Here is a 26,779-nt window from a genome sequence, read left to right as displayed (position 1 = left end):
CAAGGTTTTGGCTACATATACAAAATGCAAGGGTTTTGCTTCTTTTAAAAAAAGAGAACAAGAAAGCATTCAAATGCATATCAGTACTTATTAGTTCTATCAAATCATTTGTCTGACAAAAAAAAAATACAATCTTCTTTGGAGATGATATTAGGGGTAGGGAAAATTGCCCCTGCTCAGTTGCTTCAGGCATGTCCGACTCTGCGATCCTATGAACTGAAGCCTGCCAAGCTCCTCTGTCCATGGGATTCTCTAGGCAAGAATAATGGAGTGGGTTGTCATGCCCTTCTCCAAGGACTCTTCCCCACAAAGGGATCGAACCCAGGTCTCCTGCGTCTTCTGCATTGCAGGCACATTTTTTATAGCTGAGCCACCAGGCTAGAAAACTAAAGACTCAGGTCTTCTCATGAAGGCAACCAAATCTATAAATTCACCTGTATTTAGACAACTCCTCCTTCCCTTCTGTGTAATAAAAGATGTTCCCCTCTCCCACCCATAAACCGATCAATTATTCTTTCCCGTCTTCTCAGAAACCTGACATTATCAACTGTACCCTCTCCCCCTGTGTTTCACCTCTCCCTCTTCCCTGGAGCCTTTCCAACAGCATTTAAACATGCTCTAGGCTACTGACACGACTGATGCGACTTAGCAGCAGCAGCAGCAGGCTACTGACAGTTTAATAAAAAAGACTCTTTTTTGACTTCACTACTTTCAACACTACTCTGCCTTGTCCCTTCAAAATGGAACGTCCCTAAACAATCATCTACTCCAGCTGCCTTCACTCACCGTCCAACCATCCTCAAACCAACCTCATGGCTTCCATTCCTATTAAATGGCACAGGCTCCAATCAGGGCCACCAACGACCTCGATCTCACCAAATCCAATATTGTAATCTGTTGGCCTCTTAAGAGTATTTGATACAATTGACAGCTCTCTTCTTTCTTTAAATACCTTTCTTGGCTTCTGTGACAGCACGTTCTCTTTTCCTTCTCTTAACTCTGGTTATTCTTGTTCAATCTCCTTTGTCAACTCTTCCTGCTTTACTTAGTCCTTCAACATTGACACACCTCAGAGATCAGTCCTAGACCCCTCTTCCTTCTCAACCTTCCCTTTCTCTAAGTGACTCATCCACTCCCATGGATTGAACAATAGTCTACACACTGACAACTCATGAATGTATACTGCTAGCTAGACTTGTCTTCTGAGCATAGACCTACATATCCAGTGGGCTACTCAACATTTTCCATTCAATTATCCCATAGAATAGAACTGATTCAGTGACTCAGGGTATTTAAGGAAGATATTTGTTGTTTAGTTGCTAAGTCGTGTCTGACTCTTTTAGGACCCCATGGGCTGTAGCCTGCCAGGCTCCTCTGTCTATGGGATTTCCCAGGCAAAAATACTGGAGTGGGTTGCCATTTCCTTCTCCAGGGGATCTTCCCAACAAAGGGATTGAATCCACATCTTCTGCACTGCAGATGGATTCTTTACTGCTAAGCCATCAGAGAAGCTCAATCATCCTATAGGAACCTTGAACTTATGTGTCTAGAAATGAACTTGTGATCTTTGTTTCTGAAATGAACTTCTCTACTAGAGCTCCCACTCTTAGTAAACAACATCATTCACCAGCCCTGAATAACAGAAACCTGGGGATCATGTTTGATACCTCTCTCCATATTCAATATAGCTACTATTTCTAAGCTTCAGCTTCCTTATCTGCAAAATACAGACCCAGCAGCATCTACCCTTGAAGGACTGAAGTGGGGTTTAAATGAGAAGGTATGTGTAAAGTGCTAGTAGAGTGACTGGCAAACAGTTAAGAGTTCAAAGAATGTTAGCTTCATTATGCTTAATACTTAATAATTATTATAAAGTCTCTTTTATTCTACCTCCTAAATATTCCTCAAAATAGTCTACATGACTCCATTTCCTCTACTACTATGTAGCTTCAAACCATAATCAGCTCTCATTAAGACAACTGCAACTGCTTCTTACCACTGGTCTTTCCCATATATTAATATTTTTACCACTCCAATCCAATCTCTATCACAAAGTGGTCATGATGTTTTGAAAATACAAATCTGATCATGTCACTTCAGTGCTAAAAACCCTACAAATGCCTCCCCATTGCCCCTCGGATAAGAGTCTAAATCATTAACGTGGTCTACTAGGCTTTGCACGAACTGGCTCCTGTCTACTTCTTCAGTCTCACATTTTAGCCAGTCTCCCTTTCTGTTTCAGTCTCCTTCCAACCCTGGGCTTTTTCATATACTGGTCCCTCTGCTTAGAACACTGTCTCCAGTTACTCTGCCCAACCAGTTTTTCCTCACCCTTCAGGTCTTGGCTTAATGTGTTTCTCAGGGAGCCCTCACCCTCAGACCTTTGGAAAGAGCTAGATCCACTGTCATGTGGACTCGTTGAACTTTTCTGTTGTTCTACTAATAATCATAAAAAATAGCTGGAGAATAGAATGTCCTTCCTTTTTTTGTCTACCTGGTAAAATCCTCACTGATCCTTCAAAGTCTACACTGAACAGTTTCTTTGACCACTTCTGGGCAAGATGACTTGCATTCAGATACCCTTACACACAAACACAGTAGTTAGCCCTTTTTCACGACCAAACTGATCCCTGTGAATGTCTTTGTGTCTCCCACAACCAATTCAACGCCTAAAACATAGTAAGTACTCAGTGGATATTTATTTAACTCTTTTGAGTACTATGTGTATCATAAGAGTCTATTAAGTAACACAGAAATTTAGATACAGTCCTATAAGAAAATGAGTTGCTATCAATCATCAGTAACATTCTACTCCAAGAAAATTTAAATTTGTGCACAATATTGGAACACAGAATGGACTGCGATTTTCAGATCATGAACAAGTTTAGAACTGAAAATTCAGTTTTCTGGAATGTGCTAAACGGTTTTGTGTAAGTGCTTTTAAAAAAAAAAAACAGAAAACTTTTGATGCCATCTCATCACTTTTTCTCACCTTCCAAGAGGACGCTGACCAGTGGTGTGCGGTCACTGTTTTTAGTCTGTTGAACCAGAAGTTCCCCATCTTCTAGAACTCGAGTAACTGGATCACCCCATTTGATGATACCATTCATAATGTAACTTGCATAATCCTCTTGGTTTGTGCCAAATGCCTATGAAGGAAAAGGACAGTTTAATGCATTTTCAGCATTAGTATTAAGACTTAAATATTTAAAGGCATAAAGGATGAGTAATAATTCCTACATGCTAGTGCTGTAACAATATCTCATATTAATATAAAAACCCTGAAAAGCAAAACAAAAACAAAACTGTTTTATAATTTCTCACTCAACTTTTTACCCAATTAGGGGGAAACAGAAATAAATTTTAGAATAAGAAATAGATTTGGAATAAGAAATAGATTCTAGGCTCAGATTCTATGACAGCCCAAGCCCTCTCAATCTCTGAGATAGGGTATGTTCCAACGTGCTTGTTTTTGTAAGGAGGACATGGGCTGTTTCTGTTAAGAACAAAGGGAAAAAGGCAGAATATGGATTTAGAAAATGAAAATGGTTGACTCAGCACACAGAGATACTACCCTAACACCGACTGTAGGTGTCAGGGATTAAAATGGAAATATGAAATTGTACTGGGGCTCTGTGATGACCTAGATGGGTGGGATGGAGGGGTGGGTGTGAGGGAGGTCCAAGAGGGAGGGGATTTAAGTAAATATATAGCTGATTCTTGTCTAACTCGATGAAACTATGAGCCATGCCACGTAGGGCCACCCAAGACAGATGGGTCATGGTGGAGAGTTCTGACAGAATGTGGTCCACTGGAGATGGGAATGGCAAACCATTTCAGTGTTCTTTCCTTGAGAATCCCACGAACAGTATGAAAATGCAAAAAGATAGGACACTGAAAGATGAACTCCTCAGGTTGGTAGGTGCCCAATATGCTACTGGAGACCAGTGGAGACATAACTCCAGAAAGACTGAAGAGACGGAGCCAAAGCAAAAACAACACCCAGTTGTGGATATGACTGGTGATGGAAGCAAAGTCTGATGCTATAAAGAGCAATATTGCAGAGGAACCTGGAATGTTAGGTCCATGAATCAAGGCAAATTGGAAGTGGTCAAACAGGAGATGGCAAGAGTGAATGTCAACATTTTAGGAATCAGCGAACTAAAATGGACTGGAATGGGTGAATTTAACTCAGACGACCATTATATCTACAAGATATAATGGTCAAGAATCCCTCAGAAGAAATGGAGTAGCCATTACAGTTCACAAAAGAGTCCAAAATGCAGTACTTGGATGCAATCTCAAAAACGACACAATGGCAAACCATTCAGGATCACAGTAATCCAAGTCTATGCCCCGACCAGTAATGCTGAAGAAGCTGAAGCTGAACAGTCCTATGAAGACCTACAAGATCTTCTAGAACTAACACCCAAAAAAGATGTCCTTTTCAATATAGGGGACTGGAATGCAAAAGTAGGAAGTCAAGAAATATACGGAGTAACAGGCAAATTTGGCCTTGGAGTACAGAATGAAGCAGGGCAAAAACTAATAGAGTTTTGCCAAGAGAACGCACTGGTCACAGAAAACACCCTTTTCCAACAACACAAGACTCTACACATGGACATCACCAGATGGTCAATACCGAAATAAGACTGATTATATTCTTTGCAGCCAAAGATGGAGAAGCTCGATACAGTCAGCAAAAACAAGACTGGGAGCTGACTGTGGCTCAGATCATGAACTCCTTATTGCCAAATTCAGACTTAAATTGAAGAAAGTGGGGAAAACCACTAGACCATTCAGGTATGACCTAAATCAAATCCCTTACGATTATACAGTGAAGTGACAAATAGATTCAAGGGATTAGATCTGACAGAGTACCTGAAGAACTACGGATGGAGGTTCATGACATTGTACAGGAGGCAGGGATCAAGACTATTCCCAAGAAAAAGAAATCCAAAAGGCAAAATGGTTGTCTGAGGAGGCCTTACAAACAGCTGTGAAAAGAAGGGAAGCGAAAGGCAAAGGAGAAAAGGAAAGATATACCCATTTGAATGAAGAGTTCCAAAGAATAGCAAGAAGAGATACGAAAGCCTTCCTCAGTGATCAGTGCAAAGAAATAGAGGAAAACAATAGAATGGGAAAGACTAGAGATCTCCTCAAGAAAATTAGAGATAGTGTGGGAACACTTCATGCAAAGATGGGCACGATAAAGGACAGAAATGGTATGGACCTAACAGAAGCAGAAGATATTAAGAACAGGTGGCATACACAGAAAAACTGTACAAAAAAGAGCTTCATGACCCAGATAATCCCAATGGTGTGATCACACACCTAGAGCCAGACATCTTGGAATGTGAAGTCAAGTGGGCCTTAGGAAGCATCACTACGAACAAACCTAGTGGAGGTGATGGAATTCCAGTTGAGCTCTTTCAAATCCTAAAAGACAATTCTGTGAAAGGGCTGCACTCAATATGCCAGCACATTTGGAAAACTCAGCAGTGGCCACAGGGCTGGAGAAGGTCAGTTTTCATTCCAATCCCAAAGAAAGGCAATGTCAAAGAATGCTCAAACTACCACACAACTGCACTCATCTCACACACTAGTAATGTTCAAAATTCTCCAAGCCAGGCTTCATCAGTACATGAACCGTGAACTTCCAGATGTTCAAGCTGGTTTTAGAAAAGGCAGAGGAACCAGAGATCAAATGGCCAACATCCACTGGATCAATGAAAAAGCAAGAAAGTTCCAGAAAAACATCTATTTCTGCTTTATTGACTATGCCAAAGCCTTTGACTGTGTGGATCACAACAAACTGGAAAATTCTTCAAGAGTTAGGAATACCAGACCACCTGACCTGCCTCTTGCAGGAAGTCTGTATGCAGGTCAGGAAGCAACAGTTAGAACTGGACATGGAACAACAGCCTAGTTCCAAATAGGAAAAGGAGTATGTCAAGGCTGTATATTGTCACCCTGCTTATTTAACTTCTATGCAGAATACATCATGAGAAACGCTGGGCTGGATGAAGCACAAGCTGGAATCAAGATTGCCAGGAGAAATATCAATAACCTCAATGGCAGAAAGCAAAGAAGAACTACAGAGCCTCTTGATGAAAGTGAAAGAGGAAAGTGAAAAAGTTGGCTTAAAGCTCAACATTCAGAAAACTAAGATCATGGCATCTGGTTCTATCACTTCATGGCAAAACAGATGGGGAAACAGTGGAAACAGTGACAGATTTTATTTTGGGGGTCTCCAAAATCACTGCAGATGGTGACTGCAGCCATGAAATTAAAAGATGCTTGCTCCTTGGAAGGAAAGTTATGACCAATCTAGACAGCACATTAAAAAGCAGAGACATTACTTTGCCAACAAAGGTCAGTCTAGTCAAAGCCATGGTTTTCCAGTAGTCATGTATAGATGTGAGAGTTGGACTATAAACCAAGCTGAGTGCTGAAGAACTGATGCTTTTGAACTGTGGTGTTGGAGAAGACTCGAGAGTCCCTTGGACAGAAAGGAGATACAACCAGTTTATCCTAAAGGAGATCAGTCCTGGGTGTTCATTGGAAGAACTGATGCTGAAGCTGAAACTCCAATACTTTGGCCACCTCATCTGAAGAACTGACTCATTTTGAAAAGACCCCGATACTGGGAAAGATTGAAGGCAGGGGGAGAAGGGGATGAGAGAGGATGAGATGGTTGGATAGCATCACCAACTCAATGGATATGAGTTTGAGTAAACTCTGGGAGCTGATGATGGACAGGGAGGCCTTGACGTGCTGCGTCCATGGGGTCACATAGAGTCGAACATGACTGAGCGACTGAACTGAACTGACAGCTGATTCACCTCATTGTACAGCAGAAACACAACCCTGTAAAGGAATTACAGTCCAATAAAAAATAATAAATAAAAGTAAAAACTTTTAAAAGTGTGAAGTGGTAATGAGGCAATCTTGTCCACATGAGTCTGGTGGTAGAGGACATAAGTCAATTTCACCAAGGTAAGTGTATGTATAAATGTAAGATTTAGCAAGCAGGAGAAATGAGCAGAGGTAATGAAAGACTGAAGGGTAAGGAAAGGTAAGTGATTGCTATATATTATAACTTTATTTGCACTATATATTGGGGCTTAAATCACATCCCTCTTCATTTTCAGCTTCTAATCTCAAATTGCAACTCCCATCAAACCAGCTGCCAAAAGCAGTTTAAAACTTTAGTAGCTATTTACTTAATTGAATAGCACTTCCATAAGGTTAGCAAGAGAAGAAATGAGTAGGAAAATAAAACCCAGTGTAATGTAAAAGTCATATACCTTGAGAATTTTGAATTAAAAAAAATTATCACAATCCTCAAGTTAATTTTTCATTCCCCAATTATGGAAAAATCTTAACAGTTCTTTAGAACATGCTCCTCATAGAAAGTCCTCCTTTGTAATATTGTCTCTAAACAGTATACAGTGGTCTCATCACTCGATCACCTTGCTACCAAATCACTTTTCAGACTACTCTTTGGTCTTTTCATACACTAGTGCTTTGATTCCTGAGTACTCCCTGTTCCAGATATGGTAAATTCAATGGCCCTATAAAAAGTTACAAGGGAAGAGCCTAATAAATACTGACTGGAAGGCTGTTGTAGAAAATATGTATATTGGCTGGTTTTTGTCTTTAATTACCCAAGATATATACTCCCAAGCCTCATAGCAGTGTTAAGATACCTGAACCAGAAAACAGTGACCCTCTTTAACTATTACATAACATATATAGTCATCCTTACTTATCCTGTCATTCACTTTTCATTTTATCCCCCCGACTCCTGGAATAAATAAAAGTAAGTTACTGCTTACTTAACTAAGTTGTCATAATTGCCTCCTCCTTATAGCCAAATTACTTGCTTTAAAAAATTTTAAGATAGTTTGGTTATGCAGGGCTCTAATATTTTTGGTAACTATTATGAATAACAACAGCAAAATATTAAACCATTTCCACTGCTGAAAGTATTTTATATTTAAAAGTCACAACAGTCATAAAAAAAAGCAGACAGGGCTAAAACAAGTTAACTTCTGTCTTTAAAGGAGATAAGTGCAACAAATAACTGTTGTCAAGAATATATGAAGAATTTATACAAATCAAATAAAAACAAACAACAGAAAAATAGGCAAAAGACATGAACGGCATATCATAGAAGATTCTCATATGGCTGACAAACATATGAAGAAATAATTCATTCACAGGTAATCAGTGAAATGCAAATTAAGACAAAAATGAGATCCCATTTTTATATCTAGAAAGAATAGTGAAAGTGGAAGTGAAGTCGCTCAGTTGTGTCCAACTCTGTGACCCCATGGAATGTAGCTCCTCCGTCCATGGGATTTTCCAGGCAAGAGTACTGCAGTGGGTTGCCATTTCTTTCTCCAATTTTTATATCTAACTGAATGGCAAAAATTCAGTCTGACAATACCAACTGCTGTACAGGATGTAGAGAATAGGATCTCTTTTACATTATCAGGGGCTTCCCTTGTGGCTCAGCTGGTAAAGAACTGGCATGCAATGCAGGAGACCTGAGTTCGATCCTTGGGTTGGGAAGATCCTCTGGAGACGGGAATGGCTACCCACTCCAGTATTCTTGCCTGGAGAATTCCATGGACTGTATAGTTCATGGGCTTGCGAAGAGTCAGACACGACTGAGCAACTTTCACTTTTCTTTACATTATTGGAGGAAGTGTTTATTGGTTTGACCACTGGGAAAACATTTTGAAATTCCTAGTTCAAGGTTAGACATTCATATTTCCAATAACCCAGAAATTTTATTCCTAAATATATGTCTAGGAGAAACTCACTCAAGGATGCCTTAGCAGCACCTGTTTGAAATAACAAAAAACTGGTAATATTCCAACTGTCCATTGACAGGAAAATAGACAAACTATGGCAGTCGCACAATGGAATATTATTCGGCAATGAAAATAAATGAAATATAGCACAGAAAATCATACAGATGACTCCTGATAATAAAATATGTAACAAAACAGAAAGTCTCAGAAAATTGATATATACTACATTTTATTTTATACATTGTAGACTAATGACTGTATGTCGTCAATTAAAGATTAAGATGAATCCAATTCCGTGCACCCAAGGTCCATTTAAGAAAGAGAAAAGCATACACACCTTTTTAAGAGGCCTTTCTACAATTTATTTTTGTACTAATATAGTTACTCAAATATGAGTGGTTGTTTTACAGAAACAGGTTAATGTACCTTATAATATATGCTCCGACTATAACTCCAACTATGACTGTTGAGTTTTAAGTATATTTTAAGAAAATTGACCTTTTTTAAAAAGAGCACTGGGCATAATTAAAAGTTTCAGAACCGAGAATAGTGAGAGGAACTAGAGATGTTGAGCAAGAGAAAGGAATGCCCTAGAAGAAGTTGGGGAAAGGTATAAAAGAGATGAGAGTTAATTTTAAATGTCAGTAACCATATATGAAGGATGGATGAATCAGGATGAATTTAGTTTTCTGTAGCTTCAGACATACAAAGAACCAATGAAAAACTAGTTCAAAGCAATTTAAGAACTAACTGTTAGAAAGTCTCAAAACTGAATGGCCTGACTTATAGGATGGTGAGCTCCCTATCATGGGAAATATTTCAGTAAGTCTTGGCTTCCCTGGTGGCTCAGACAGTAAAGAATCCACCTGCAATGTGGGAGACCTGGGTTCGATCTCTGGGTTGGGAAGGTCCCCTGGAGGAGATCATGGCAACCCACTCCAGTATTCTTGCCTGGAGAATCTCCATGGACAGAGTAACCTGGCGGGCTACAGTCCATGGGTCCATGCGGTTGCAAAGAGTCAGACACGACTGAGCAACAGAACAGCACAGAGTTACTGAACAGATGTTTCTTACACTGGACAGTTACACTATTGAGATTTTATGTTTTTTAAAAAAACTACACAATATAATCTTCCAAAATACAGGGTAAAACAGCACTTATTTTTCTCCTGATTTGTTATTTTTTTGACTTACGCATCACTTGATATTTGTACTTACTGGTTTGATATCATTTTCCAAAGAAGCAAGGAAGTCCCCTCTTGTCACCTGCAGGCTCTCTGCTTTCTCCATGTCCACTTCCACTTTAGTACTGGCCTAATGAGAAATGAAAACAAAGTGTAAAGGACTTCCAAGATTAAAGAATATTTTCAGCCTAAGAGTATAACACCTGAGGATTTAAAAGGCCTATTTTCACATAATAAAAAACATAAAAAACAAATTCACAAACATATATACGTCCTTTGCCCGAACGGTTCCACTTCTAGGTGTTTATCCCATGAATATACTCACAAATGTGCACAAAGTTGGATGCACCAGGAGATCTACTATAGCAATCTCTAAGAGCTATAAGGAAGCTATAAGAAGACAGGAAGTACATTAGAAGTCCATGGAGAGGGTACCAGTTAAGTGAATTATGACATATCTATACTGAAGAGCATTAGATAGCCATTTTTTTCCCCCAAAATGAGGCACGAAGAGAAGAAAATATAAAGGGGGGGGGGTCTCTAAGAAGGTGGTTCTCATCCTTGGCTGCCTACCAGAATGATACACACACACACACACACACACACACACACAGATGCCCAGTTCAAACCTGTAGGATTTTGACTTAACAGGTCCAGAAGAGGGTACAGGAATAAAAATATATAAATATATTTTTGTAAAGTGCACAGGTGGTTCTGATGCTCAGTGGTTTGTGAACCATTACCCTGGGAGACCAAGGACCTGCGACTTTGGTTTTTACTCATACTTTGTGCTCATGACTCTGTGTGCCAGTTCCAAATACTCTGCTCTTTGCACCTGGAGCTCCTACACAGAACAGACGTCTGGAGAAGCATCAAGGCCTTTATCAGCACTTGGAGCTGCCTGTACCTGATGAGTGAATGAGATACCAACACACTTTTTAATGTGACTGGGCTCACTCCCAATAGCACAAGGCAAGTGAGTCTAATTTTTAAAATGGTACTATGGGTTTTTGTTGTTGTTGTTGTTGTTTTTTAAAAAACCTATCTTCAAAAAATCTGACTATAAAACCAAACTATGTTAAGCAATATCAACCTTCTAAAGATTATTATAAAATATGAGTCATGTCCCTTAGAAACTGACTGCTCAGACAAATAAAATGACATTTTATAAAATCTCAGCCTTATGGGATAAAAAGAACTGTCAGAAAACTGGAACAAGACAGCAAACAAAATACACTTATTTATCTCCCTTCCTGCCCCAAATCCCATGAAATCACAGAAAGTGAGAGAGAAAGGTTCAAAAGCAGGGAACATCAATTTGGAAGTTTTAACTTCCTAATCTAAGACAATTAGATTCCTAGTCTCAGAGGGAGGAGCGGAGAGAAAGAATGATAGAGAAAAAAAAAATAAAAGAAGAAAAAAATTTCCCTAGCTGAAGAAAGGTGTACCTTTGCAGTTTAAAGGTTTCAATGAGTAATCAGGGTAAACAGGAAGAGACTTACACCTGTCTAGACACACTACTGCAAGCTATCAGAGCATCAAAGGTGAAGAGAAATTTCTAGAACCTTTCTGAGAGACAAAAACAGTTCACCTATAAAAGGAACAGAAATAAACACTAGAAACTAGGAGACAATGTAACCATGCCTTCAAAAATCTACCTGATTATCATTACCCAGAAAATGATTCTCGTGTGTACATAGGGAGGCATGGGCCAGTGTTTTCGTAGCAGTGTTATGAAATACTATTATGATTTCCTCTTAGAGTGAACCTGCATTCAAATGACAGAAACATATAGCAATATGAAAGGAAAATCTTGTCTATCTTTTGGCATTTGCTGAAAAATAAGAGATTCTAGGACTGCAACAAGTGTGAAACTCATATTTTTACTATTAAGAAAGGACTCACTCAATGAACTAAGGTGAATTAAGATGGTTGAGGGACAGTTATTTTAGAACAGGCTGTTTTCAGGCCTCCATGAATTTTATAAGTTACCTAATTGTACGTAAGCAATATTACAGTTATAAACTTTTTCTACCTATTCATTAAAATAAGTTTCTTAAGGACTTGTCTTGGTTTACTTTTACTATTTTTTCAAAAATTTAAAAAACTTTAAAAATCTACAATTCTGAATTTTTATTCATTCAGCAAAACTTTTCTCACTTGTCTGAATTAGATCAATTTTTTCTGAATTTTATTTATAACAGCTAATCAATATAGAAGAGGCAACATCTTTCAGCTTATACCTGCAGAAACTAATAAACTTGTATTTCAACACTAGCAAATATCCAGTGGTCACCCTTAAATTTAATAACCTTTTAAATCTGACCTTTCAAAGTTCTTATCATTCCTCTTAAATTAAGGGTAGAATGACCTTAATCAAAATTCTACAGAAAATAAAAAATAATTTTATTGAAATTCTATAAACATAAATCAGTTTTGATTCCTTTATAAGGTGCACGTGCGTCCTGAATTTATTTCCTTATAACAGATCAGCACAGAAGAAATTTGGGTTATGAATCTTCTCTACCTGAAGCAGAAATTCCTTTCAGCTAAAAACAACCAGATGTCACATGAATTTTAGGTGACCACAAACATGGGTCTAAGTATAAATGACATGAACATCAGGAGTTTGTGACTGGATCTTCCACTTGTTTCAGAAAACCTGAAAAAAACAGGTTAACAGGGAAGACGTGTTTAGTTTATTCCATCTGACTTTGTCAAGTCTGATTATTTTGAAAAAGCAGCAATATAACACTAGTAATGGCTTCAGTTATTTATTCATTTGGCCACGCCATGCAGTTAACAGGATCTTAGTTCCCCAACTAGGGACTGAACCCAGGCCCTGGCAGTGAAAGCGCTGAGTCCTAACCAACTGGATCGCCAGGAAATTCTCAATGGCTTTTTATAATACAAAGGAAGAACGTCATAATAAACAGAGGAATGTTGTGCGTAAGTTCTACACCAACTGTAAGTCATTAAGTTTCAAATTAAATACCTATTCATCAATTACTACTAATAAAGCTCTGAATTTATACAGCAATGAGAATACTAAAACTGTGTGCTTTTTGTTCAAGTGAGGAAGAGTCCAGCTGGGAAAACAATGTTTAAAGACCTGGGCAGTGCAGTTTTTTTTTTAAATGCAGAAAAGAGAGCAAATAGTACGCTTTCTTTTCTGAGCTTAGTGTCTTACACATCTCTCCCTTTCCTGAAGTACCTATGAAGTCCTTTGCATTGGATATTCCACAGATACTCAAAATAATCAAAAGCTGTTTGGTACAAAAAGTGTTGGTCACAAGGCTATATGCATCACTTAAGTTTAAAGATAATTTATCCACATGGAAAAAGTGAGGGAAATAATGTCCACTATTTGTACTACTTCTTACTTGCAAATCTAAAGGATAATACATTCTGTACAGTGGTGGTTAAACATTTTAGCTTTAAATTAGAAATATTATAACTACAAATAGTTAACAAAAATTTTTAAAAACTCAGATATGGAAAAGGATATATATTATATATTCTCAAAGTAGCCATAATAACAAAAATGGAAATAACAACAAACATTTATATAGTCTGTAGGGCACTTTCACAAACAGTATTTGATTTTATTTTCACAAAAACTTGATGAAATAGTTATTTCCTCTTGACAAATCAGAAACAAAAATGTAGAAAGAACTGTAACACATAACCACACCTTCTGACTACAAAACCTGTCACCATCCCACCATTCCTCATTGCCTTGTGTGTAAATAAATCCAATACATGCTGGAAGAAAGCACGTTTCTTAAGAACGGCTTTAGAGACATTTGGGGATAAGGCTATTGTGATAAAAATGACAAATGACTAAATAAGATAAAAATCCAGTAGCTAATGCATATGAAAAATCTGATAACTAATAAACTAGTAATTGTGGATTACAGTATCAAGAAGCACTGATGGTGAACTGAGGTGAAAGATCAGTACAGCAGGGAGCAGTTTCCACAACATTTATATAATTTCTCTTGAAGTCACCGTCACTTTATCACTTTTCCTAAGACATTTCTTACAGCAAGGAGGAAGAATGGATGAATGAAATGAGTAGATCCACCTATAAAGGCTCCAGCACTATCTAGTCTTGCATTCTCGGGGTCTTTTGTTTTGTTTTTTAAAGCAGTAGTACCACTATCCTCCTCGCCACAGGGTGGGTCTCCAGTATTTTAAACACGTGTAACACCTTGTCTAAAGTGGCCTCTTCCATTACGGCAGTCATCCCCAACCTTTTTGGCACCAGGGACTGCTTTTGTAGAGGACAATTTTTCCACAAATGGGAGAGGGTTCAGGTGGTACTGTAAGCAACAGGGAATGACAGATGAAGCTTTGCTCCCTTGACCACCTCCTGCTCTGTGGTCCAGTTCCTAATGGACCATGAACTAGTACCAGTCCCTGGCCCAGGGGGTTGGGGACCCTTGCATTATGGCATTCTTAGGAGAGAACAAAGTCAATTATGTTATGCAAGGGAATTAATTATGATTTATGGATAGAGTTTGATTCAGAATGCATATTTACTAATTTAAAAAATATTTACTAAGCAGCTACCCTATTCTCAGTATCAAGACCTAGATACTGTGAGAGATTCAGAAATGAGTAAGATAAGGACTTCAAGTCTAAAACAAGGGTCGACAACCTTTTTTCATGAAGGGCTAGACAGTAAATATTTTAGGCTCTGTGGGCCACGCAGTTTCTGTTGCAGATACTTAATTCTGCCACTGCAACATGAAAGCAGCTACAGAAAACACATAAATGAACAGGTGGGTCTGTGTTCCCAAAAACTCTATTTCTAAAAACTGACAGTTGGCTGGATATGGCCCGTGGACCATAGTTTACCGACCCTTGGTTTAAAACCATTGCTAGGGTATACCCAAACAAAACATACTCAACCCGACTGTTAGGCTTTTATTATTTCCTGAGTGAACTGTTACACAATTTCCCCTCTCTTGTCTCATGTCGCCAACTTCACTCCCCTAAATACTCCACTCAACACAGCTGCCAGAGTGAGCTTATGTTTTAACACTATGCCACTGCTATTCTTACAACTCTTCAGTGACTTAGCACTACTCATAGAAAAGGCGTCCATACTTCTGAGCACAATATAAAAGGCTCTTTGTGTTCCATCCCCAGCTTTAGCCTCCCGACTTATCCCCCACCACATCTCTACCTCCCCTTCCCTACCTTTTATGCTGAAGCAATACTGAATTATCCTTAACACACCATGCTATTGTGTCTCTGTTCCTTTGCACATGTTGTTCTTTCTGCCTAAAATGCCTGCCCCACCAGGAAACACGTTCACCCAGAAATTCCTCTGTGAAAGCTCCTCTCACTTGATAAGCTGACCGCACCTGACACCTTTTCGCTTTCTTACCTTGAATGTACTTTCTATTACTGTATGTGGAGGATTAGACTGTGAGCTGCTCAAGGGAGGAAATGGGAGCAGTAACCCTTAGCATAGTGTCTGGCATACAGTAGGCTAAATAAATCCATTGACTGAAAGTCACCAAAAGGTATCATAAATGATACATTACTATTAATATTTCTTTTTTTTTTTTTTTCGGCCATGCCATGGGGCTTATTGGATCTCAGCTCTCCAACCAGGGACTGAACCTGGGCCATGACAGTAAAAGCACCAAGTCCTAATCACTGGACCACCAGGGAATTCCTGATACATTACTAGTTCAAGAAGGAAGAGAACACATCATTCTTGAAAGGGAGAAAAAAATTTTTTTGAAGAAAGTGGTGGTACATGAGTCAGGCATGAAAATTTTTTGAAGAAAGTGGTGGTACATGAGTCAGGTATCAAAAAGATAAGTAGGGACTTCCTGGCTGTCCAGTGGTTAAGACTCTGTGCTTCCAATGCAGGGGGTGTGGGTTCGATTTCTGGTCAGGGAACTAAGATTCCATATGCTTTGTGGCACAGCCAAAAAAGAACGAAAGAAAAGATAAGCAACATAGAGGGTAAAGATTCTCAGTAAAGCATAAAAAAAAAAAAAGCAACATCAGAGAAGTAGTAAAATACATTACTATATGATGACTGGTAAATATTTCAGCTTGGCTGAAGTGTATGAAGAATAACTGAGAACACATCAAGAAGGGCCAATTTAAGGTCATGTCTAAAAGGACCTTAAAGACCAGGCTAAGACATCTGTTCTTTGTTCTGTAGATCATGGTTAGTTGCTGAAAGGTTCTGAAGAGAATGCTATGAAACAGGAAGATTAATCAAACAGAAGATCAGTGGTGCAATGAGATCTGAAAGATACTGTCAAGATAGAACAGACAAAATCTGGCAAATAACTTGAGGCAGGACACAGTAGGGGCTTCCCTGGTGGCTCAGAGGTTAAAGTGTCTGCCTGCAATGCAGGAGACCTGGGTTCGATCCCTGGGTCAGGAAGAGGATGCAGTAGACTGGTAGAAATCAAAGATAATCTTGGATTTTTAAGCCTAGGAAATTGGGATAAATAGGGAAGTAGGAGCAGGAAGGAAAGTAGTAAAAAAAAAAAAAAAAGTGAATTTGGTTTTGGAATATTAAATCTGAGACCTGATAAAACATCCAGGTATAAAACTGAAAGTGGGAGAAATACACTTTCAAAAGATGAGACACAAATCTGGGAGTCATCAAACTACAGGGGTAAGTAAAACCTGAAGAGAAGGGATGACAAAGGATTAAATGCACTTTATCAAGCTTTATTTACCAAAATAAAAGTATCCTTTGTATGTATTTCTCCTAAAGCATCAATAACATTATTGTATTAATTTGCAAACACATCCATTTCCCTGTCTATTCTTTGTGGGAAGAGGCTGTGTTTCATTACCTTTGTGTCTCCAGCTTAATACTTTGAAAACAGCAAGCAGGTATTTAATATAATTCTAGCATGCAGGACATCCAACTTCCTATGACATGTTACAAGTCAACACAGCACAAGTTTTTAAACAATTCTTCAGAATCACCATCTTCACATATCTGCATCAAATGGGGGCAACCTAAGTTAAATGGGTCAGTAGTTTCCACAGGGCAGGTGCTACCATTATCTTTTTTCCAACTACTCTGAAGACGTAGCAGTTGACAATTAATTAATACCTTTCATCATGTCTGTTCTCCATCAAAAGTCAGTCAGTATTAGTCTGGCCCTTGGAATGCTTGAAAGAAGAGGAAGAATACTAGCACAGGACTTACAGGGCTGTAGACTCCTAATCTGGCAGTTGATTTACTGACCTTTATGTGTCTATTCATAGCAGTGGACTGTGCTGCTCGCACCAGACCCTCCAGTTCAGCGCCGCTGAAGTTCTTGGTCTCTACGGCCAGTTCTTTAATGTCTACGTCAGCAGAGAGTAACTGATGCCCTCTCATCCTTGCTGTGTGGATGTGAAGGATCTGTAATCGGCCTTTCTCATCTGGTAAGCCTGATAACATTGGAAATAAAATAGATAATTATAATCCTAATGCTTTTCTTATAGCCACTCAAGTATATAAATATCTGCTTTTCATGATACACAAGTTTTCTAACAAATATTAAGGTATATGATTTTGCTCCTGCTAATGAACTCTAATTACAAACCCCTACCCCAATCAGTGACAGAGCTATTTACCTATCTCCATTTTAACTTCCAGTCTTCCAGGTCGAAGGAGAGCCTCATCGATCAGATCTGGTCTGTTGGTCATTCCTGAGCACAGGTGTTAAAACAATACACAAATGATCAGAATTCAAAAATAAGATAAAATGCCCTTTTAGCATATGCAAGAATAGTTGCAAGAATTTCCCTGACAAGCTAAGAGGACAATTTTTAAAAAGTCAAATAGAAAAGCAATGATTTTCAAAAATACCATTTGTTCTTAACCTAAGAAATATATCTGGGGACTTTGCCTTAGTATTTCACTACTGTACACACCAGTGGAATATAAATGTAATGAAAGCATCAAATATTTAAAAAGAAAACTTTAGGTTCAAACGGCGTAGGTAAGCTGTCAAAGTGAGAGAGGGGCAATGTGAACATCTATCTGACCTCAAGATCCCTTCCCTTTTTTGTAGGCGAAAGGTGTTCAACCTACATAAATAGCATAATTTGTGTTTTTTTTCAAAGTCAACTTAAGAAGAACTTCAGTACATAAGCAGTTAAAAGTAAGTTATAATAGGGATGCACGATCTGCCCTGGCCTGCACAGAACCTGAAGAACCTCTGAGGACCCTTGGAGGCCCACAGAAACCAATGTGAAAGCCACCACTTACACAGTGCTGCCTTTTTCATCTGTTAACTACAAGTTTAAAGCCATGAGTCACTAGAACTCATCTTTCATTTGTCTTCTTGTGACTTGTTGTTATTGTTCGGTCGCTAAGCTGCGTCTGACTCTTTATGACCCCATGTACTGCATCATGCCAGGCTTCTCTGTCCCTCACTATCTCCCAGAGTTTGCCCAACTTTGCCTAGAGTTTGCCCAGAGTTTGTTTATTGTGGCTAGACATTAAAACAATGAAATTCTTCAATATCACTTGATTCTAATTTGGCAACACTGGCCAAAATGTTTGTATAAAATTGCAGGTAAATTTTATATGTAATTACATATAAAAATTACACTCAAAAATTACATATAAAATTACAAGCTACACAAATCTGAATTTAGAACCTGTGTATCTAATATTTTTGAAATCACAGTACTTTATTTTTTTAATCAAGCAAACATACCAATGACTAAGATGTTGTTCAGTTGCTCTACGCCATCAATTTTGGACAGCAGCTGGTTGACAACGGTGTCATGAACCCCTGTGCTACCAGCCATGCTCCCCCTCTGCTTGCAGATGGCATCAATTTCATCAAAGATGATGATGTGCAAACCACTGTTAGCACCAAGCTAGTAAGGGAAGAAATTACATTAAAGGTCATAATTTGAATATATTATTAAACAAGGCAATCAAGAAAGCAAAACAAAGCTTTCACTCCATTTGACTATTAAATATAGCAAGTATAATCATGGCTGCTGCCCTCTCAAAGGTGGAACTGCAGTCTAAGAATTCTGCAAAATGAAAAGGCATTCCAGACCTCATATTTAACAGAAATAAAATGAAAACATACACTATATACTGATATAAGTGAATATCCATCATACCTATTCATTCACACACATTTCTTACCTCATTCTTTGAAAGAACTCTCAAACATTTCTTAATTCCATGAATTTCAACTCATTCCCACTTTCCCTGAGTTTTGGTGAGAGGATAGCCCCCAAAGCAGTAGGCTTAATGTTTATCATAGTATATAGCTAAAGAGGAACTCCACTCAGAGGTGGACTGGAAATTGGACAAACGGGAGAAGGTACTGAACTTGATTCATACCCAGTTATATCACATGAAAAGAGATTGCTTCTTCTGGAACAGTGAAGTGAGAAAAGCGACATAATTTATCAAAAGAACACAGTCAAGCAGGTGCTGTTTCCTCTACATCGTGATTTGTTTTATTTTGTTGGATATAGAGTCATGATGAAAAAGAAATCGGTTTATATATTTTGAACTTCTAATAGATGCAGATACTTTTAAATGCCAACAGTGATTAGGTTAAGTTATCACGAACCTTCTAGCAATTTATATTTAAGTAATTAAGTCTCTTGTCAGGAACCAAAGGCAGAAGTGCACTGTAGAGACTTTTTTTTAAAACCATTAGGAATTAGTAAAACAAACAGGTGAAAATAAACATAACCTAAATATAACAACACATGGAGAAAATCAATGATGGCCATGAGATTCAAAATTAAATATGACTGGTATTCACTAAACCTCGAGCAAGGATATCATTTTTTTTAATAGACAAAATTTTGATTATGAAAGTATTAGATGTTAACTAAGCAAAAGTTATAAAACAAATAGAAATAAGTTAAAAATAAATTATCAATATATCACTTAAAGATAAATGCTGTTAACATTCTTTAGATTTGTTTTTAATTTATCTTAATTAAAAAATTGGAAACTCATTACATCTTTCATTTGCTTGAACATTAACTGTTTCTTCTTTAAAAATCTAAATTTATTATGTTTGGTTCTAACTGCAAAATACATGATCACTATAAAAACTTGGAAAAATACCAAAAAATGTAAAGAAATCACAATCATCCAAAATCAACTAGCAAGAAATAACTGATATTAATTTGGTACTACTTCAAAGTTTGCATTCCTTTTTTCAGTTCAGGTATCAGTATTTTAAGCTCTTTCCCATGCCTATAAGTATACATTATAATTTTTATATTACAATGTATACAACTATACAATTTTTAATGCCCCTATATTTCATCGTATGACTGGTTTCATAATTTCTCTATTCCACATTAATTCTTTATTGTCACAGACTTAGTAATTTCTAAGTTTTTTGCATTATAAAAGCTGTTGCAATGAACATTTTTATATTGAAATCTTTGACAATACTTCATGAAGGCAAATTGTTAAAAGGTGTGTTGAGTATTTTAATGCTCTTGAAATAGGCTTTCAAATCTTTTCTAGATAGGTTTTATCATTTTATAATAATCCTACCACAGTATATAACACTGCCTATCTTGATATATCCCCACAAGTAAAAAGTAGTTCCCAAACTGACAGATGAATAATGGTATTTTTCAATCATTTTTAATTGGCACTTGTCTAATTACTGATGGGGTTGGTACTTTTTAAAATCATATATATATATATTTTTTACCATTGTCAACTTTTCTCTTATTACTCGTTCATGTCCTCTGCACATTTTTCTGTTGGGATTTAATAATTTTTATCAATATATAAAAATTCTTTATACATTTAAGGGTATTATTGTATTTGTTATACATATTTTATCCCAGTTTGCCATTTGGCTTTTAATTTTACTTATGGTATATTTTGGCTTCCCTGATAGCTCAGTTGGTAAAGAATCCACCTGCAATGCAGGAGACTGGTTTGATTCCTGGGTTAGGAAGATCCCCTGGAGAAGGGAAAGACCGCCCACTCCACTATTCTGGCCTAGAGAATTCCATAGACTGTATAGTCCATGGGGTAGCAAAGACTTGGACACGACTGAACGACTTTCACTCATGGTATATTTTTGATAAATGAAAGGGTTTTTAAAAATGTATTTTTACTATTTAAGCAGCCAACATTATCAATTTTTATTTTTATGATGTTTTCTGTTACTTTTATCTTTAAAATCTTCCCCTATTACAGACACTGGTAGTCACCTACATTTTATTCTCTTGTAAATTTTTACTTTATGTATAATTCTTTAATCTATCTGAAGTTTAATTTTTATATATGATACAAACCAGGTGGTTCAGTGGTAAAGAATCTGCCCACCAATGCAAGAGATGCAGGTTCGATCCCTTGGTTGGGAAGATTCCCTGGAGAAGGACATGACAACCCACTCCAATATTCTCGCTTGGAAAATCCCATGGACAGCAGGGCCTGGAGGGCTACAGTCCATGGAGTCACAGGAGTTGCACACGACTTAGTGACTGAGCACACACACACAAGAATCCAAGTAATTCTTCAAATATTTAGCTGATCCAAAATTGTTGACTCAATAATCCTTTCTTCATCAAGACACTATTTCTATCAGGCTTTATATTTTTACATATGATAGGTATTTTCAGCCTATACTATGGACAGTAGCAGCTGGGGCAAACTCTTTCTCTCCATACCTTTTTCTTCTTTATTATAACTGTCTTGGTTACTTTCAACCATGTTTGCTGCCCCATGATTATTAGAATCCTTCTACTAGAGTAAAAATACGTTCTCCAACTAAAAACAAACAAAAAGCCAAGTTTTGACTGAAATTGGATTTAATCTCTAAATTAGTTTAGGAAGTACTGACATGTTTATTCAGTTCTAAATATATCTCTCCAACTATTTAAGGCTTTTATGTCTCCCAATAAAGTTTTGTACTTTTTGTCATATAAATTTCTTCTTGAAGATTCCTATTTATGGTTTTTGGTTACAATCATGAAATGGGCTTTTCACATTATATTTCAGAAACAGTATATATGTAGAAATGATAATAATTTTTTGTATTTATTTTATATCTGACACTTTACTCTTATTTATGCTTTTTTTAGTTGATTTTTTTTAATGTTCTATGTAGACAATCATATTATCTACAAGCATAACTTTGTGCCCTCCTACACAACAGGTATTCTTCTTGTGGGGTATGAGAAATTATTCCTGAGCAAAGGCAAATAGAAGGAGAAAGAGAGGAACTAACAGATAAGAATTCAGATGCATGCAGGGCCACTTGAGCAGAAGGCTAAGGGGGAAATCCAGGCCCTATAAAGGGGATAATAAAATTTACCTAACATGAGAAACAATAATTACAGTACTGTCACAAGAGGGACTAAAATCCAGAAACAGGCCTTTCTGATGAAGCAGAGAAGATCAAACACACACACACACACACACGCGCGCGCGCGCACACACACACACACACAACTGCAAAAGCAGAATGCTCTTTATACAAGATGATTTTAATCCTGACTTTAGGATGGAAAAGGAGAAACACGCAGTTGGAAGGTCAGCGAGAAACACTGGAACGTAAATGAAGTGAACACACTCTTTAAGAGACTTTTGGTGACAGGAGTAGTGATGACTGAAAAACAAAAGTCTTAGGTTTGGTTACTGCCTGCAAGAGGAAAGGGGAAGTAACAGCAATCGTTAATCAATTACCTGTGATTATGATAAGAAAGCTTCAGAAGGGAAAAGATGGAAGGGAAAAAAATTCTTTTTTAAGTTTCTACCATGAGAAGACTGAAGTGTTAACAGGACATCTAGTTAGAAATGTCTTCCAGATAACAAGATATAAACTGAACAAAAGAGGATAGAAAGATAGATGTGAAAGTCACCTACAAATGGCAGAGTATAGCAGCAAATGAGATTCTGTAAGGAGATGAATCATATAATTAAGCTGGAGGAATATAAAAGCCAGACAGATTCTGGGCTACAGTACCAGAAGATGATTCCAGTAAAGTCAACCCAAAGAAAACAGGATCAGGAAAACATGACAAAGATGAAAGATGAAATGCTGTATCAGAAGGAGGAAGAAAAATGGTTCTAAAAATGACCTGAAGGAAATTGGAAAGGATCTAAAACACACCTGAATATATACTTAAAAAAAATAAAAACCAGATAAAACATAGTATGATCAAGCAAGTCCACTCCTGGGTTTACAACAGCTCTGCTCGTAACTGTCCCAAACTAGAATCAACCCAAATGCCCTCTAGCAGGTGAGTGGATAAACAAACTATGGTACATCCACATGATGGAATATTACTCAAGAGTATAAAGGGATGTTTGATACATGTGACAACTAAGATGAAAGCTCAAAGGCAATATGCTGAGTGAAAGAAGCCATTCTCAGAAGGTTACATACTATGGTCCCATTTATATGACACTCGAAAAAACAAAAGTATAGGGATAGACAACCGATTAGTAGTTACCAAGAGTTATTAGCAAAGGGACAGCACAGGTGAATCCTGCGAGGTGATGTACATGTTCTGCATCTAGATTTTGGTGATTACATGAAACTATACACGTCAAAATTCATAAAAGGGGACACGTCAAAATTCATAAAATTCAGAAAAGTTAGTTTTACTTCATAATAAAAAATATAACATCTTATCACACATTCTATTATTATTTGGAATACTGTTCATTCTTTAATGCATTCTTATGCAAGATGACAGTCATGTGTTCATCAAGGTTTTCAAAATTTAACTAAGCTTCATTATATTTTTTTTCCGGAATATAACTTACAAATTGTTCTCCTTCCACAATGTTTTAAAACTAAAGTCTGAAAAAATAACTTAATTTCTCAGTTATTGCCTTATTTATTGAACAGTTATCTAAAGATAAATGATAGCTTGTTGCTTAAAAAAACTTCAACACCAAAATCTATTCACCTTTCTATCTGTAGAGAAGATAGAGAATGAAGAATTGAAACTACAGTCTTAGCTTTGCCAAAAAATTCTAGACAGTACAGTATTAATTCTTGTTGTCTTCAATAAAAGACAAGGACACTCCTATCTGTGACTGAAAAGCTATGAGATTTTATGCTATTTTTTTTAAAGACACCTTTATTCAAGGTTGTCTGTCAATACAGCATAAAACAAAAAGCTGTTATAATGTATGAATTTTGCTGTCAATGTGCCTTATGTTACCACTGGAATCATGACTTCCTTCTCAGTCCAACCTCAAAAATCATCTGTATGGAAGGGAAGCCAGAGACAATAAGAACACTGTGCTTGATTTAATGATCACAGGAGCAATCTTCCCTAAACATAATTCAGTACAATTCTGACCTTTTCAGAACCTTGCTAATCTTGAGACTTGTCATCAGATCCCTTCCCCCAACCTAGGGAGTACAATAACATCAATTTCTACAGGTGCGTTATTTAAATAAAGGCAAGTTCTTATTGTAATAAATTAGGAATTGGGTAAGGAAGATGTCAAGATTAATGTTCACAGATTAATATAGTTGAATCATCAATAAACCCTTTACCAAAAAGTTTAAAGTTCCATAATGCAATCCTCTTCAATTCACTGACTTCTAGCTCTGTTCTTATCTGCAAAGTCTTCCCCCACAGAAACAGCTGATGCCATTGAGCCCCTGGCAACAGCCTTGGAAAATGGCTGTTCTATATTTAGCTAGTTTGACCTATATGCAAGTGTTCGTCTTTGTCAGCCTGGTCCATCCAGAATCACAGAGGTGATGCTTTTCTTTATTATGTAACACATATATACTCTCCATGGGGTCATTAGCTGAATACACCAAGCCGTTCCTGGGTGTAAGAATTGAGAAAAGTATATCAGAAAAACCTAGCTATGATTAATACCTGCCTAGAAATTCTTTGCCAACTCAGTTTTATTATTAAGTGTCATATTTAAACTGTCTGCAAGTTTCAAATCAGCAACAATGATACCTACGCGGTTATGTAGAAACTATCACAACAGATCTTATAAAATGCTTCTCACCTGCACCTGATGTTTAATCCTCAGTATACCATTAGAGTCCATTAGAAACACAATTTTTATTTTTAATTTTCTTTGTTAAGCAGTATTAGTATTTATAAAAATTGATATCGCATGTTTTTTTCCCCTAGAAGTCTGCTACAGGAACAAAAAGGGGGGAAATTTATTTATTTATTTTTTGGCTATGCCCCATGGCATGTAGAATCTTAGTTCTCCAACCAGTTATTGAACTTGTACCCCATGCTCTGGAAGTGCAGAGTCTTAACCACTGGACCACCAGAGAAGTTTCAGAAATCATGTTTTTTAAAAAATAGAACAAAACTCATTCTGGGAACTCCCTGGTGGTCCAGCGATTGGGACTCTGCACTCACTGGGCCCAGGTGAGATCCCTGGATAGGCAAACTAGGATCCCACAAGCTATGCAGCACAGTCAAAATAAAATAAAATAAAATTCATTCTATCTTGCAATTATTGTATGGATCCATTGGATCTTTTTTATAAATCTAAGATATATCACGGAGAAGGCGGTGGCAACCCACTTCAGTACTCTTGCCTGGAAAATCCCATGGACAGAGGAGCCTGGTAGGCTGCAGTCCATGGGGTCGCTAGGAGTCGGGCATGACTGAGCGACTTTACTTTCACTTTTCACTTTCATGCTTTGGAGAAGGAAATGGCAACCCACTCCAGTGTTCTTGCCTGGAGGATCCCAGGGACAGAGGAACCTAGTGGGCTGCCGTCTATGGGGTCACACAGAGTCAGACACGACTGAAGTGACTTAGCAACAAGATATATTATGCTATTTCAACACTCTAGAAATTATGTCATCATTACTCATCAATTAGTCCTAATTATGCTAAAGAAAGATTAAAATAATAAAAAAATGAAAGAATGAGGTATTTCTCTGAAGGATGATGCAATAGTGAAATAAATATCAGATAACATCAATTTTCAGCATTTTTACTGTGTGGCCCAAAGTATTATATCTGCTTTCATAAAGGTATAAAAGAAGTCTAGACACCATCCACTATCTTTGTTGCATGATTTTAGCTTTAACTGAACACAGTTCAGATTTTTTTGTTCTATGGCTGTAACGGCAAAGAAAAGAAAATCAACAGAGGAAAACATTCTGCTATTGGATAAATCTAGATGAATACCAAGAGTGAGATAGCAGCACCTGAGATGCTAAGAAAGATGATGAAATGGATCATCTGAGTAAATCTGACTATGTACCTTTAGATGATGGTATCCTAATAAACTGTCTCAAACTCAAGGATGAATAAGACAACAGATGCTGAAGGCAGGTATTACAAAATACCAAGAAGAAATAGATGATGTACACATTAAAAAATTAGACTGGTCATTAAAAAGCTGTATACAAACCTAAAAATAAAAATATTTTGCAATTATAGTGTCTGATGGCCATCCTCTTTTCAAAAAAATTATAAGCCAAATTAAAAAAAATTCTTCAAGTATTGTCTTGATGACACAAGTAGAAGAACCAGAAGTAATGATAAACTATAATCTATGAGGGATATCATTTGAAATTTACAATCAGTGTACAAGTTCATGCATGACAACTGATGAACAGTTACATTCAGAGGGTCCTGCCCATTTTGGATATATATTAGTACCTATTGATCAGTCAATAGATGTCTCCAAAATCAAGAAAATATGGGATAAAAATTTAGTTTTCTATATTTAAGCTCTTATTAAATAGTTTAATAGTCTTTGCTTCCCTTTATTTTTATGTTTGTAAATGATCTGTAAATCAACTTACA

At 37.2% G+C, this 26,779-nt stretch overlaps 1 protein-coding gene across 1 annotated transcript in view; it reads right to left on the bottom strand.

Moving 5' to 3' along the window:
• The window catches only part of NSF (N-ethylmaleimide-sensitive factor), a 131,540-nt gene that overhangs the window by 37,568 nt on the left and 67,193 nt on the right, over positions 1 to 26,779 (bottom strand). Inside the window, exons 9-13 of the mRNA XM_010832395.1 lie at positions 18,718 to 18,883; positions 17,627 to 17,701; positions 17,253 to 17,440; positions 10,044 to 10,139; positions 2,993 to 3,149 (exon numbers count right to left, since the gene is read on the bottom strand). Of these exons, the coding sequence (XP_010830697.1) occupies positions 2,993 to 3,149; positions 10,044 to 10,139; positions 17,253 to 17,440; positions 17,627 to 17,701; positions 18,718 to 18,883 (682 nt within the window). The remainder of the gene's footprint in view (positions 1 to 2,992; positions 3,150 to 10,043; positions 10,140 to 17,252; positions 17,441 to 17,626; positions 17,702 to 18,717; positions 18,884 to 26,779) is intronic.

The sequence above is a fragment of the Bison bison genome, unplaced genomic scaffold (assembly GCF_000754665.1).
Source record: "Bison bison bison isolate TAMUID 2011002044 unplaced genomic scaffold, Bison_UMD1.0 scf7180017861046, whole genome shotgun sequence".
NCBI classification, from domain to species: Eukaryota; Metazoa; Chordata; class Mammalia; order Artiodactyla; family Bovidae; genus Bison; species Bison bison.
The sequence above is the reverse complement of the archived record's forward strand: the minus strand, read 5'-3'. Positions and strand labels throughout refer to the sequence as shown.